At 50.4% G+C, this 14,919-nt stretch overlaps 1 protein-coding gene across 3 annotated transcripts in view; it reads right to left on the reverse strand.

Moving 5' to 3' along the window:
- The window catches only part of LOC137414101 (formin-like protein 2), a gene marked incomplete at its 5' end in the record, with an annotated part of 74,929 nt that extends 61,689 nt beyond the window's left edge, over positions 1 to 13,240 (reverse strand). For all 3 annotated transcript variants that reach the window (XM_078769173.1, XM_078769171.1, XM_078769172.1), the window contains 1 exon segment: positions 13,111 to 13,240. In XM_078769173.1, the coding sequence (XP_078625299.1) occupies positions 13,111 to 13,240 (130 nt within the window).
- Between the last annotated feature and the right edge of the window lie 1,679 nt (positions 13,241 to 14,919).

The following is a 14,919-nucleotide window of genomic DNA, read 5'->3' on the forward strand; positions in this document are numbered from 1 at the left end:
TTTGCAGTAAATAAATTTTCACCCATGAACCCATGAACCAATTTCGCGCCGATGTACCTTCCTCTACTCAACTCCAACACACACTGCAAAAATGGATTTAATCGGACATGCCCTTCTGCTCGAAATTGACGGAAACCAATTTAAAGATGGCTGCCGTGGCGGCCATATTGAAAATCGCAGCGCGCCCATTTTCGAAAGGCACCTTCCTCTACTCAACCCAAACACACACTGCAAACACGGATTTAATCGGACAAGCCGATCTGCTCGAAATTGACAGAAACCAATTTCAAGATGGCTACCGTGGCGGCCATATTGAAAATCGCAGCGCACCCATTTTCGAAAGGAACCTTCCTCGACGCAACCCCAACACACACTGCAAAAATGGATTTAATCGGACAAGCCGATCTGCTCGAAATTGACGGAAACCAATTTCAAGATGGCTGCCGTGGCGGCTATATTGAAAATCGCAGCGTGCCCATGAACCTTCCTCTACTCAACCCCAACACACACTGCAAAAATGGATTTAATCAGATAAGCTGTTCTGCTCGAAATTGACGGAAACCAATTTCAAGATGGCTACCGTGGCCGCCATATTGAAAATTGCAGCGCGCCCATTTTCGAAAGGAACCTTCCTCCACCCAACCCCAACAGACACTGCAAAAATGGATTTAATTGGACCAGCCATTCTGCTCGAAATTGACGGAAAACAATTTCAAGATGGCTGCCATGACGGTCATATTGAAAATCGCAGCGTGCCCATGAACCTTCCTCGACTCAACCTCAACACACACTGCAAAAATGGATTTAATTGGACAAGCCGTTCTGCTCGAAAATGACGGAAACCAAAAGTTGACGGACGCCTGGATGGCTGCCGTGGCGGCCATATTGAAAATCGCAACACGCCCATTTTCGAAAGGAACCTTCCTCTACTCAACCCCAACACACACTGCAAAAATGGATTTCATCGGAGAAGCCGTTCTCCTTGAAATTGACGGAAACCAAAAGTTGACGGACGCCCGGACGCCCGTGACGACAATACCCCTTAGCCCATTGGGCTGAGGGGTGAAAAGTAAAGATTTGTTTATACCAACAATTTAAATGAGGAAGAGAACTGGAAGTTCTCTTTAGAAGAAGAAGAAAAACATTAAATGTTTCACAAGAAAAAAATGCTGGTTTTTCAATAAATTAATAGTCGAGGTCTCATGAAGATCGAAGATAAATTTGGAAGAAAGGAAAGTAAACGTAAGAGAAAATGCCAGGAGAGACAAGGCAATGTGGGTAATGATGGTGTGTAAGCACATGGAAGTGTGCAGAGGACCTCGGAGGAGTGGTAATGATGGAGAGGAGAATGAGAGACATTTTATTCACATCTTGATGGCCTAGGCCCTAGGCCCTAGAGTATGAATGCAAGGCACGTGACGATGCCACGCCAATGGAATCAAACCGAAAGGCCATGTAATATCATTGGGCACGAGCAATTACAAAAATAAACAAATGTTTGGTACTACAGAACTTTAATATACAGGAAAACAAACACGACATAATGAAAATAACACCGAAGCTTTTTGTGCTGTACTCCTCAAGGCGATTCACAGCAACTAACCCGAACAACCATAACCCTAACCCTAACAAGTCAGTTGTGTACAATCCAAAGGTTGGCTGATCGTATCAAACAGCATGTCCCCCTGGCGATTCGAAGAAATTATTGGGAGTGAGGACACAACCAGTATGAACGAAAGAACGTTCAAGGACCGTCAACCATTTCCTCTTCTTCTTCTGCAATCGCCCGGCACTTGGATGCCAACTCCAATTGTGCAGACCAGTACAATGCAGACATGTTCAAGATATTAAGCCGAGTTCGGAGTACGTTACATCTACATATGTTAGAAGCAACCTTCATCCATTACACGGACCCTGCATTGTGTTGTCAAAAGGAATTTGTACATTCTCTCATTCTCCTTCAACATGGAAAGATTAAAGGTATTTCCTCGACCGCTGTCCAAGGTAATGATGCATCGCTGACAACTCCGCTTCAGCCATTCGGAGCCTGGGACAGTGGTGACTGAGTCAACTAATGTGCGTTCATAACACCAATGACGTCATGACTGAAGAACCAATCGGTGTTGCGGTTACTTGGACATGCTTATAAATGCACTAGTTCTTATCTCTTCCGGTCTCTTTGCTGTGAATCGCCTTCAAGAGTACAGCACGAATAGCTTTGGTGTTATTTTCATTTTGTCGTGTTTGTTTTCCTGTACATTAAAATTACAAAAATAAAGAGCTCACCGACGCAAAAGGTCAAAGAAAAAGGTGAGGCTCAAAATGGTCAACAGCTGAAAAATGGTGTTCTGTGTAAGTGGGAACGGTATAAAACGATGTGCAAATAAGAGAACAGGTTAAGGTTCATGTGAAAAAAAATTATGAGAAAAATAAAAACATACAGAGGGGATTGACAAATGTTCACCTATTTCTCAAGATATACCCATGACATAAATACACACCTGTGCCATCAATATGGTAGGACCTTGACGCCATTGGGTGAAAAAAACAAACTGTGCCAATTACAGAGACATTTCAAGACATGTCCTTTGACGTAATCATCAAACAACAACATGCATTTTAAAGGCCATTTTCCCGACGAGAGCGGGGGTTAGCCTTGCGGTCCCCATGACAATCTTCTCCATTTTGCCCTATTTTCTGCATCTCCCCTTGTTAACCCCCTCGCCCGCATTTCTTCTTCCACCATCTTTAGCCAAGTCTTTCTCGGTCTTCCCCGTCCTCTACTTCCTTCTACATTAATTTCCATCACTCTTCTCAACCAGTCACTTTCATCACTTTCAGGAAGTGCTGACCGCCAGGTGAAGCCCGAGCAACTCGCGGTTGAAGGTACTATAGCGGCGTTCGGGCGGGCGAAGCTGCCGGCTGAAGAACGTCAGCGGTTGCCAAGCACCACGCACCCATTGCTCGTGCACCGCGCCCACCGCGTAGTCCGAGGCGTTGGTGGTGAGGGAGATCAGTGCATCGGGTGCCGGGTGCGCGAGCATGGTGGCATTAGCCAAGGCGAGCTTCGCGCCTGCGAACGCCGCGTCCATCTGCTCGGTCCAGGTAACGTCACCTTTGCCCGGCTTCCCTCGGAGGGCCTCGTGCAAGGGGCACAGGAGCTGGGCGATGCGGGGCAGGAACCGATGGTAAAAGTTTACCATGCCCAGGAACTCCTGGAGCCCCTTGATCGTGCGATGGCGCGGAAACCCCTGCACCGCCTCCACCTTGGCCGGTAGGGGGACGGCCCCGTGCCTGGTGACGCGGTGCCCCAAAAAGTCGATGTCGGCGACGCCGAACCGGCACTTGGCGGGGTTCACGATGAGGCCATGCTGGCCCAGACGTTCGAAGAGCGTGCAGAGATGGTGAAGGTGCTCTTCGCGGGACGCGCTGGCGACGAGGATGTCGTCCAGGTAGACGTACATGAAATCCAAGTCGCACAAGACGCTGTCCATTAGTCGCTGGAACGCCTGAGCCACATTCTTCAAACCGAAGCGCATCCGAAGAAATTCGAAAAGTCCGACCGGCGTGATGACCGCCGTCTTCGGGATGTCCTCCGGCCTGACGGGGACCTGATGGTAGCCGCGTATGAGGTCCACCTTCGAAAAGAAGGACATGCCCGCCAACCGGGCGGTGAAGTCCTGGATGTGGGGGATGGGGTAGCGGTCGGGGGTGGTGGCGTCGTTGAGGCGCCAGTAGTCCCCGCACGGTCGCCATCCCCCGCCGGACTTTGGCACGATGTGAAGCGGCGACGCCCAAGCATTCTCGGAGCGCCGCACGATGCCGAGCCACTCCAGCGTAGCGAACTCCGCTTTAGCTACCGCGAGCTTCGTCGGCTCGAGGCGGCGTGCCCGGGCGTAGACCGGTGGCCCGGCGGTGGGGATGTGGTGTTCCACCCCGTGCTTGACGGCCCCCGCCGAGAAGGTAGGCCGCGTAAGGGCCGGGAAGCTGGCGAGGAGGCGGGTGAAGTCGTCCGCTGCCGGAAGCGTACAAACTAACCTCGCCGGGACCGAACCGCTCAGCAAGCCGCTTGGCGAGCCGCTCGGTGAGCCGCTCAGTGAGCCGCTCAACGAGCTGCTCAACGCGCAAGCAAGCGAGCTGAACGTTTCAGCCTTGACGAGACGTCTGTTCTTCACATCGACCAACAACCCGTGTGCACAGAGGAAGTCCGCACCGAGCAGTGCCATGGGGACACTAGCGGTTACAAACGTCCACGCGAAGCGTTGCCTTCCGAACCGCAGGGAGAGGCAGCACTTCCCGAATGTGCGTATGGGTGTTCCGTTCGCGGCAAGCAACGCGGGGCCCCGGCCCGCGGTGTGCTTGTCGGATGTAGAGGCAGGGATAACGCTCACCTGTGCCCCCGTATCGCATAGGAAACGGCGCCCGGACAAGGTGTCCGTTATAAAAAGAAGGCTGCCGGAATGGCCGATGCTCAGGGCCACGACCGAGCGCCGGCTTTGTAGTTTCCCGACTTGCCGAAGGAGCACGGCAGGCAACAATTCCTCGCCTTGTGGCCAAACCTGGCGTGGAAATGGCACCAGGTTTGCGGCGAAGGCGGAGGCCACGGTTTTCGCGGTGGTGGTGGGCGTGGCGTGGCGCAGGCCGTGCGGCGTGCATCAGCCTCAGGATCCCCGAGGTGTGGTGCATCAGCATCAGGGTCAGCCTCGGGATGCGCGACGGCCGCGCCAAAACTCGCCTGCGCATCCAAAGCCGCGAAGAGCCTGTCGGCCTCGGCAGCGAGAGCTCGGGGTTCCGTCGTCACAGAACCGGCCAACGCGAGGCGGACTCGTGCCGGCAGCTGGCATCGAAATAACGCCCGGAAAAGAGCGTTCGGGGTTTCGTCGCCCATCAACGACAGCATATGGTCCATGCGGACCGACGGTCGCGTGTCACCGAGCTCGGGAAGGTCCAGGAGGCGGTCGGCCCGTGCGTCCACCGTGAGGCCGAACGTGGCGAGGAGGAGACGCTTGATCGCCTCGTACCTGCCGTCGGCCGGTGGGTTCCTCAGGACCGACACGACGCGGGCGGCTGTGCCGGGCCCGAGGGAGGCGACCACGTGGCAGTACCTGGTCTCGTCCACCGTGATGCCTCGAAGTCGGAACTGGGCTTCTGCCTGCAGGAACCAGACTTCGACTTACGTCTCCCAGAACTCGGGGAGTTTCATTTGGACCGCGTTGGTCGCCATTGCTGTGGCGGGTTCGGGTGGTCAGCGACGGCTGACCAGAACTATGGAGGGTCACCAATGAAGCACGGTGCTACGCGCGCTTACTTGTACAACAAGAAGGAAGCGGACAACGCAGTAAGTTTAAGTCTTTATTATAAGAGCTCAACTGTAGCACTGGAGCGCTCCGGGCTGCACGCCCGGTGTATATCCCGCGGCCACGCCTACCCCTCGGGCATGGCCGCCGCCCACTTGGTGCGTGGGATGATGCCCTCATGCCAGTGAGCTTTCGTGTCCGCCACAACATCGCAGAAAGATTTAACTGAAACGGCAAATGATTTAGAAATTTCTACAAATATGCCGGGTTAATGTGTCCTTAGTGGTTGTAGCAATACAAACCGAGGTGGTTTCATGCTAGCTTGACCAATGGCCGAAAGACCCTACGTTTGCCAGAAATTGGACGGGGTTTGTCCGAAATATGTGAGTGTGGATCGGGCCTACAAAATATTTGCTTTTCTACTCGGAACATTTTACAGAGCACTGTTATGAAACAACCGACATGGCTTTCGATCTTCTAGTTATCCTCAACGACAGAGAGGAATTACATCCCCACGATTAAGTGGAAGAAACAGCGGTGGTTGGGAGAGAGTGGCTATGGACTTGGTGTTGGGAAGGGGGTTGAGAAGTTGAAGAAGACAGGGGGAGGGAAGGACAGAGAGTTGGAGTGGCCCAGAGGGTGAGAGGGGGGGGGGGGGGGTGGGGTTAAGTTAGAGTCCCTTTATATACAGAGTTGCGACATAGAGGGTCCGGGAAAATCTAGTCACGTGATTGCATGGAGCCATTTTGAGTCCATCGCGGACAGGATCAGGATCGGACGCATATCGGTCAGCGTTTTAACGTTCCCGCTGTACGCAGCGTTCTCATTCGTGTTTTACATCGATTTTACGACAAAATGACAGGTTGTAGCGCCTGTGGGTGCACAAATAGAACAGAGAAGGGATTCAAGATGTATAGATTTCCATCAGATGCTAAAAGACGGAAAATCTGGGAGAACAGAGTCAGTCGTGTTGGATGGAAAGTAACTTCTTCGTCAGTTCTCTGCCAGGTCAGTGTGATGGTGGTAATGGTCCCATATGCGTACGTACACACACACACACACACACACACACACACACACACACACACACACACACACACACACACACACACACACACAAAGTGCTCGCTCGCTGCTCCATCGAGCTCCTCCTCCTCCTTCCACCCTCCTCCTCTTCCTCTCCCTCCTCCTGCCGCCCTTTCCCCCTCCCCCTATCCCCCCTTCGCTCCTCCCTTTCCCCCCCCTTTAACCCCTGCCCTCCCTTTTACCTCTTCTCCTCCTTCCCCCCCTTTCCTCCTCTCCCCCATCCCCCCTCCTCTCCCTTCCCCCTCTCCCCCCATCCCCCTACCTCCTCTCCCCCGCCATCCCCCTACCCCCTCTCCTTGCCATGGCCCCTTCCAACCCCCCATTCCCCCCTCCTCCACTTTCCCCCTCTCCCCATTTCCCCTTCCTCCCATTCTGCCCCCTCCTCCTCCTCCCCATTCCCCCCCCATCTCCCTCCCCTCTCCTCTCCTTTCCTCCTCCCCTCCCCTCTCCTCTCCTTTCCCCCTCCCCTCCCCTCTCCTTTCCCCCACCACCAGAAGGTAAAAGCCAGTCCCGACCATTCTACAGTCAGAATTTAGATAGGCTGCCTTCTATGCTTCTATGGGGTGGTCGACCTGTTTAGTATTGTTACATATTTATGGGAATGTATGTGAATTCCTATTCAGGTCTTTGCTTATCCATGTGTAGTAGATTAAGGGTTGTTGTGGTTGGAGGGTCAGGAGCCCTTCTGAAAAGTGTCCGGAAACGGAAGTGACCGGAAACGGAAGAGGAAAAGACACGAGGAAGAAAAGCGACGAGTATTCTTCTTCCTCGCCCCGCTCCGACGAAAGGTGGGATTGATATTGAGCCGTGTGGAAAAGCGGCGTTCCCGAGCCCGTCTGGTGAGAGGAGTTACCGGGACGGATACCTGCCCGGTGGACGTCAAACGGCCGTGTGGCCGTGCACCGACCCAGCGTCTGGCACCGTTCGCGACACCGTCTAAAAAGATGCGTACGGGTCGCACGTTGGGGCCTAACACGCGTTGCAAGCGGCGTGGGGCTTTTGGCGTGCTTTACCGTACCCGCTTCGCGTGGCCATGAGGGGCTACAGCCGTGGTGCCTGGTACGATACCTGCCCGGTGGAAACACGTCCACCCGGGGTTCGTTCAACCGCCTGAGTGCGGCGACGCCGACCATCATCTTGGTCAGGAGGGGCCCAGAGACATTGTGCGGGATAGGGACCAAACGGGGGTCGTGAGTACCAACGGGGACACACATATATAAGATGGCCATCTTAATCATATAGGGAATTGATTGTGGATTGGGAATTGTTGATGGTTGTTTGTTGTTGATTGCTCGGGGAATATATCCGTGATTGTATCATTGAAATTGTATGATATCCTTACCCTTGAAATATATCCTTGAACATCAGTTTCTCTTGGGTGGAATCCATAGGGATTGCGTTGCGAAAGCGCATATATAATACTACTTTCTGGCGAAGTTCCTCTCACGGTCCGGGGGTCACCGAGACCAGGTAGTCACCGAGGGGACCACGTAACAGAATTGGGGGCTCGTCCAAATTACGATTTGCGGATTCGCAATTGGGTCTACGTCCGGGATCTAAAATTGTATAAAATAATAAAATAATATTTTTATTAATTAAAATTTATTAATTAAGTATTAATTGGAAAATTTTTGGGGAAATTGGGGTAAAGTCTTGGGTGAAGGTTAACAGGTGTTAACGATAGTCACCATGGCGTTTGTGGCACAGAACTTTGCGGTAACACCGAGTGAGGCACAGTTCCGAGCGTTACTAAAGTCGGACCTCTTGAAATTGGCCAAACATTTTAACTTGGAGGTCCGAACTAATTTGAGGAAGGCAGAGTTGCAGGCCACGGTGATACAATCTATGGTGGGATTAGGAACATGGGACGAGTTAGCCTGGGAGTGGCTACCCGAAGAACCAGAAGACATTGAGCTCCGGAAACTGGAGTTGCAATTACGGAGCCAGGAACGGATCAAAGAAGAAGAAAGGAAAGCAGAAGAGAGGAGAGAAGAGAAACAAGCAGAGGAAAGGAGAGTGGAAAGAGAACTCCAGGAAAGGTTAAAAGAAGAAGAAAGGAAAGCAGAAGAGAGAAGAGAAGAGAAACAAGCACAAGAAAGGAGAGTGGAACGAGAACTCCAGGAAAGGTTAAAAGAAGAAGAAAGGAAAGCAGAAAAGGAAAGAGCAGAAGAAGAAAGGAAAGCAGAGGAGAGGAGAGAAGAGAAACAAGCAGAGGAGAGGAGAGCTGCAAGGGAACTCGAAGCAGAGGAGAGAAAAGCAGAAAGGGAATTAAAGGAACGTGACATGGAGCTTCGGCAGGAAATTAAATTCAAGGAGCTGGAGTTAATGAGAGAACGGGGAGAGGCACCACCCTTGCTGACGGGGTCGACACCTAACCAGAAAACCTGGGATGTGGGCAGACATGTGAGGCTGGTTCCACCGTTCAGTGAAAAGGAAGTCGCGAAATTTTTTCCACACTTTGAGAAAGTGGCTCGACAATTAAACTGGCCGGAGGAGGCCTGGACCATACTCGTGCAAAGTGTGCTGGTGGGAAAAGCTCAAGAGATTTATTCGGCGCTACCAATGGACCAATGTGCAGATTATGAGGTACTGAAGAAGCACATCCTCAAAGCCTATGAGTTGGTTCCGGAAGCTTACAGGCAAAAATTCAGGAATGCCAGGAAGAGGGAGAGTGAGACCCATGTGGAATTTGCCAGAGTGAAAGAAAACATGTTTGATCGGTGGTGTGAGTCAAAAGGAGTCGGGAAAGACTTCGAAACATTGCGTGACTTGATCCTGGTGGAGGAATTTCAGCAGTGTGTCCACGAGGACATCAAAGTGTACCTGCAGGAAAAGAAAGTACCAAAGTTGTGGGACGCAGCCACCATGGCAGATGATTATGCCTTAACCCACCGAATAGGGGTCCACGAACCTAACTCCTCGCCTAGATCTCCGCAGGGGAGGTGGGGAACAGCAGGTGCGGAGAACGACCATACATGGCGGCGGCCTCGAGAGGATTATGGGGACAACGCGGATACCCCACCTGTTCGAAATCAGAGGGATGCGGGCCCAAGACAAACTTATAGTTCGGGGGGCCCGAGGCAGACCACGAGTTTTTCCTCCGGGCCTACTTGCGCTTTTTGCAAGAAACCTGGACACTTGATGTCCAGTTGTTACCGCATGAAAAGGGAAGACCCAGAGCGGAGTCCGACTATTACGACTCCAAATGCAATGGCCATTGTGAGAAATCGCCATCAAAAGGGTTACCAACCATTTATTTCAGAGGGGTTTGTGTCACTGGATGGAGCCTCGACTAACCGGAGACCGGTTAGGATATTGAGGGACACAGGAGCACATCAATCTTTAATGCTTGAAGGCATTTTGCCATGGTCCGAGGAGACGGCAACGGGGGATAGTGTTCGTTTACAGGGGATCGGGGGCGGTGTTAGTGCTCCACTTCATGTCATCCATTTGGAGTCCGATTTGGTGTCAGGACCGGTCACCGTCGGTTTACAAGCCACGCTTCCTGTAGAGGGTGTATCTGTGGTTATCGGGAATGATTTGGCCGGGGGTCAAGTTTATGGTAACCTGAGGGTTGGTAAAGAGCCCAGCAGGGAAAATAACACCACACCAGCTCGGGATGGCGACAAAAGTGCCAAGTTATTTGTAGGGGGACTGAACTTCAAAACAGAGGAAGAAGTTCTGACCTCTGTCTTCAACAGAGATGGGCCGCTGGTGGAAGTGCGGTTGGTAAGAGACAGGGAAACGCAACAGTCAAGAGGGTTCGGCTTTGTCACGTTTGCCAGCACAAAAGACGCCAGAGAGGCAGAGAAGAATGTGGAATGGCAAGGATTTGGAGGGTCGGACCATAACAGTAGGGAAGGCATTTCGTAGGCGTCGAGAGGTCTACAGGAGAGGACAACTGGGCGGTAGTTTTGGTGGTGGCCGCAATCAATATTATTATGGAGGCTCCCTGAGTTACGGCAGCTCCCGAAGGAAGGATTGTCAAAGTAGTGGCCGAGAAGGAGACCGCTATTCATGGGACTACAGTGACAAGCGGTCCCACCATAATTATTAGGGAAGTTCTGAGAAGCTGAAGCACTGAATGCGGCGGAGCCGCCGAGCCAAGATTCCTACACGGATTAACCGTGAACGCCGTTCCTAAAGGCGTCCATGTAGTGAACTTTCATGCACGGACTAACCGTGAACTCCACGTTCCTCAAGGCGCCCATGTAGAGAACTTTCCTGCACGGACTAACCGTGAACTCCACGTTCCTAAAGGCATCCATGTAGTGAATACTCGGCTTGGCCTCCCGGAAAAAGTGCTATCGAGTTGCTTAACTTTGGATCTTTGATCAACCCCTTAACCTTCATTCACAAGAAACTGACGGGCAAAGTCAGAGGGTCATGAGATGGAGTTTGGCTTGGCAGGAGTCCAACGGGAAATTGAACATGTAAAGGGCAGGGACAATGTCGTTGCTGGTGCTTAGTCCAGAGTGAGTAATCTGGGGGGGGTTGTGGTGAAATTTTGGTTGCTTTATTTTTAAGTGATAACTGTGCCCAGGGGGAACTGATAATGTGGGGGGGGGGGGGGGGGGGTTGAGTTATCTGGTTGGTTTATCCAAGTTGGCCGGCAAAGAAAGTTTTCGCTGGGTTCAAACTTTCTTTCTTGAAGGGGGGGAGTGTTACATATTTATGGGAATGTATGTGAATTCCTATTCAGGTCTTTGCTTATCCATGTGTAGTAGATTAAGGGTTGTTGTGGTTGGAGGGTCAGGAGCCCTTCTGAAAAGTGTCCGGAAACGGAAGTGACCGGAAACGGAAGAGGAAAAGACACGAGGAAGAAAAGCGACGAGTATTCTTCTTCCTCGCCCCGCTCCGACGAAAGGTGGGATTGATATTGAGCCGTGTGGAAAAGCGGCGTTCCCGAGCCCGTCTGGCGAGAGGAGTTACTGGGACGGATACCTGCCCGGTGGACGTCAAACGGTCGTGTGGCCGTGCACCGACCCAGCGTCTGGCACCGTTCGCGACACCGTCTAAAAAGACGCGTACGGGTCGCACGTTGGGGCCTAACACGCGTTGCAAGCGGCGTGGGGCTTTTGGCGTGCTTTACCGTACCCGCTTCGCGTGGCCACGAGGGGCTACAGCCGTGGTGCCTGGTACGATACCTGCCCGGTGGAAACACGTCCACCCGGGGTTCGTTCAACCGCCTGAGTGCGGCGACGCCGACCATCATCTTGGTCAGGAGGGGCCCAGAGACATTGTGCGGGATAGGGACCAAACGGGGGTCGTGAGTACCAACGGGGACACACATATATAAGATGGCCATCTTAATCATATAGGGAATTGATTGTGGATTGGGAATTGTTGATGGTTGTTTGTTGTTGATTGCTCAGGGAATATATCCGTGATTGTATCATTGAAATTGTATGATATCCTTACCCTTGAAATATATCCTTGAACATCAGTTTCTCTTGGGTGGAATCCATAGGGATTGCGTTGCGAAAGCGCATATATAATACTACTTTCTGGCGAAGTTCCTCTCACGGTCCGGGGGTCACCGAGACCAGGTAGTCACCGAGGGGACCACGTAACAGTATCCTGAGATCTGGCAGTCTACACCCACACCAATAGATTTTAAATCTGTGATATAACCTCTTCCGAGTTAGATCCTCCCTCGAAATTCTCACTCTTTTCTCAACTCGCCCTCTGAGCAGCTCTTTTCAGAGCTATTCCGAAATTTGTAATTTGTATATGTATTAGAGATTGTGTGTGTGTGTGTGTGTGTGTGTGTGTGTGTGTGTGTGTGTGTGTGTGTGTGTGTGTGTGTGTGTGTGAGAGAGAGAGAGAGAGAGAGATAGAGGGAGAGAGGGAAAGAGGGGGCCGGGGGTAGGGGGGCTAATCTATTTTTGGTGGGATTAATATATGATCGGCAACATGCAGCAAAGTTTAGATTAATAATTTAAATATGAAAATTAAACAAACACAAATATATACCCACACACGATAAACAAGGTCAAACAACTGCAGAAATACAAAGATAACTCTTAACAATGTATTGTACATGTACATGTATAAGCAGGGAGGTGATAGTTCGAGTCTCGCTCTCGCCTCCCTGAAATTAAAATGAGGCTGAAATAAGCAGCACGTGTACCTGTCTAGTTCATTCCTTCTTTGTCATGGTTCTAAATGTCTGTGACTGTTAAATCACAACCAGCTCTGTGATTTTCTTCTTTATCATATGGCTCTTAGTTGTCATAAATCTTCTATTTTGCCATCTTCACATAATTTGTTCATTATCAACATGGAAAAGACCATTCCCATCTCTCATACATAGAGAACATAATGGAATACACGGTTCAATGCACTAGCGCCATATGGCGGCTCCGCACTGAATGGAATCAAAATGGCGACAAATCGTTAGTTGTCGCTACTCTCTCTATAAAGGGACTCTAGGTTAAGTGAAGGGGGGATTCTGGAGATGGGGGGGAGGGAGGGGGTAGTTGAGGACTTTAACATTTAACACTTTAACTTTAACAAAAGGGATACGCATAATGATAAGTGGTAAAGGAGACCACAAGGGGCATTGGTGTCGCTCATAATAAAACTGAGCAAAACTGAAACATTTATCTGCATATTTTACATGTTCTCCCAGAAATAGCCCATGTCAACCTTGAACTGCCTTCACACAATGCACAATGCTCAATTAGAGATTATGGAGCACCACTTGTATATTAATGAGCCGTACCTGCAGCAGCTTTCTCTATGTATCGTAGCTCATTGTAGAAAGTGGTAATGTCTGCATATCTGCTCTGGACCACATTCACGATGTAATGAAGCAGAGTCAGTTTACGATCAGTCGACTTGGTTTCAAAGAGCTGTGAGCAAATAGCACAAATGAAATTATCAGAACTCACTTCTTCATACAAAATATAGCGTTTTAGTCACAATATAGTTACAGCAACAATTACAGAAGATAAATAAATCCTTCAAGAAAAGCACTTCTGTTAAATGGCTAAAACACATTAGTTAATTGTGAACACAATGCACATTTCATTCCTGTAAAGCAAAAACAAAACAAAAAACAACTACACACACACACTGACACACACGCATTATATATACACAACATGCATTTTAAGGCCATTTTCCCTGCTAGAGCGGGGGTTAGCCTTGTGGCCCCCATGACAATCTTCTCCATTTTGCCCTATTTTCTGCATCTCTCCTTGTTAACACCCTTGCCCGCATTCCTTCTTCCACCATCTTTAGCCAAGTCTTTCTCGGTCTTCCCCGTCCTCTACTTCCTTCTACATTCATTTCCATCACTCTTCTCAACCAGTCACTTTCATCCTTCCTCAACACATGACCAAACCATCTCAACCTGTTCCACTTCACAGCATCCATCACAGGCTCTATTCCCATCATCTTTCGCAATTCATCATTTGTCTTCCTCTCTCTCAACGATACTCCGCACATCCACCGAAAAATTCGCATTTCCACCCTTTCCAGCCTTCGTTGCTGCTCTACATTCATTACCCATGTCTCGCTCCCATAAATCATAACACTTCTCACACATGCAGCATACACCTTTCCCTTCAGCTTCAATGACACTCCCCTCCTCAACAGCATGCCACTCAGTTCCCAAAACTTCTTCCATGCACATCTCATTCATGCAACCGTTGCCGAGTCTGATCCACCTTCTCCATTCAGCATGTCTCCGAGGTAGCAAAATGTTTTCACACCTTCCAGCTTCACGCAGTCTCCAAGATCCAACTCAACATTTCCTCCATCTGCAGCTCCCTCTGTGCACACCTTACATTTGAATGTAGCTGCCACACTGCTTAATGACCCTCTCAGACCACTACATTTTTGATGAACCCACTCAGCGAACATTGTACATTGAATGGAGTTCACTCCGACACCCTTCCTGCACACAGCGCATGGCCACTTCCCAGTTCTTTCCACCTCACCACATGCTTTACCACTTGCCATCACCTTCGTCTTTCCGATATTCACCTTCAGACCTTTTGTCTCCTTCCACTTGTTCATCTTTTCCTTCAGTCCATCCATACTTTCCGCAATCAACACCAGATCATCTGCATACAACAACTCCCACGGTAAACCCTCCTTTACGTTCAGAGCCAGCACCTCCATCACATCTACAAATAGTAGTGGACTTAGTACCGACCCCTGATGCACTCCCACCTTCACCTCAAACTCACCACTGTTCCCATCCTTCGTCCTTACATCTGTGCGCGCTCTCTTGTACATTGCCATCACTACTCTGATCAACCATTCCTCCACTTCGAATTTCCTCAATGACCATGCCAATACTTCGCGTGGAACCCTATTGAATGCTTTCTTCAGATCAACAAACCCAAGAAACAACTTCTTCCTCTTCTCCATGTACTTCTCCTGCAACTGCCTCACAATAAAGAGCACGCCTGTCGTTCCTCTTCCTGGCATAAATCCAAACTGCATTTCGTCGATCTTCACCTTTTTCCTTATCCTCCTCTCCAACACCCTTTCCAATACCTTCATTCCATGCTCCAATAAC

This window comes from Myxine glutinosa, unplaced genomic scaffold, assembly GCF_964187855.1.
Source record: "Myxine glutinosa unplaced genomic scaffold, kmMyxGlut1.1 SCAFFOLD_1615, whole genome shotgun sequence".
Taxonomy (NCBI): domain Eukaryota; kingdom Metazoa; phylum Chordata; class Myxini; order Myxiniformes; family Myxinidae; genus Myxine; species Myxine glutinosa.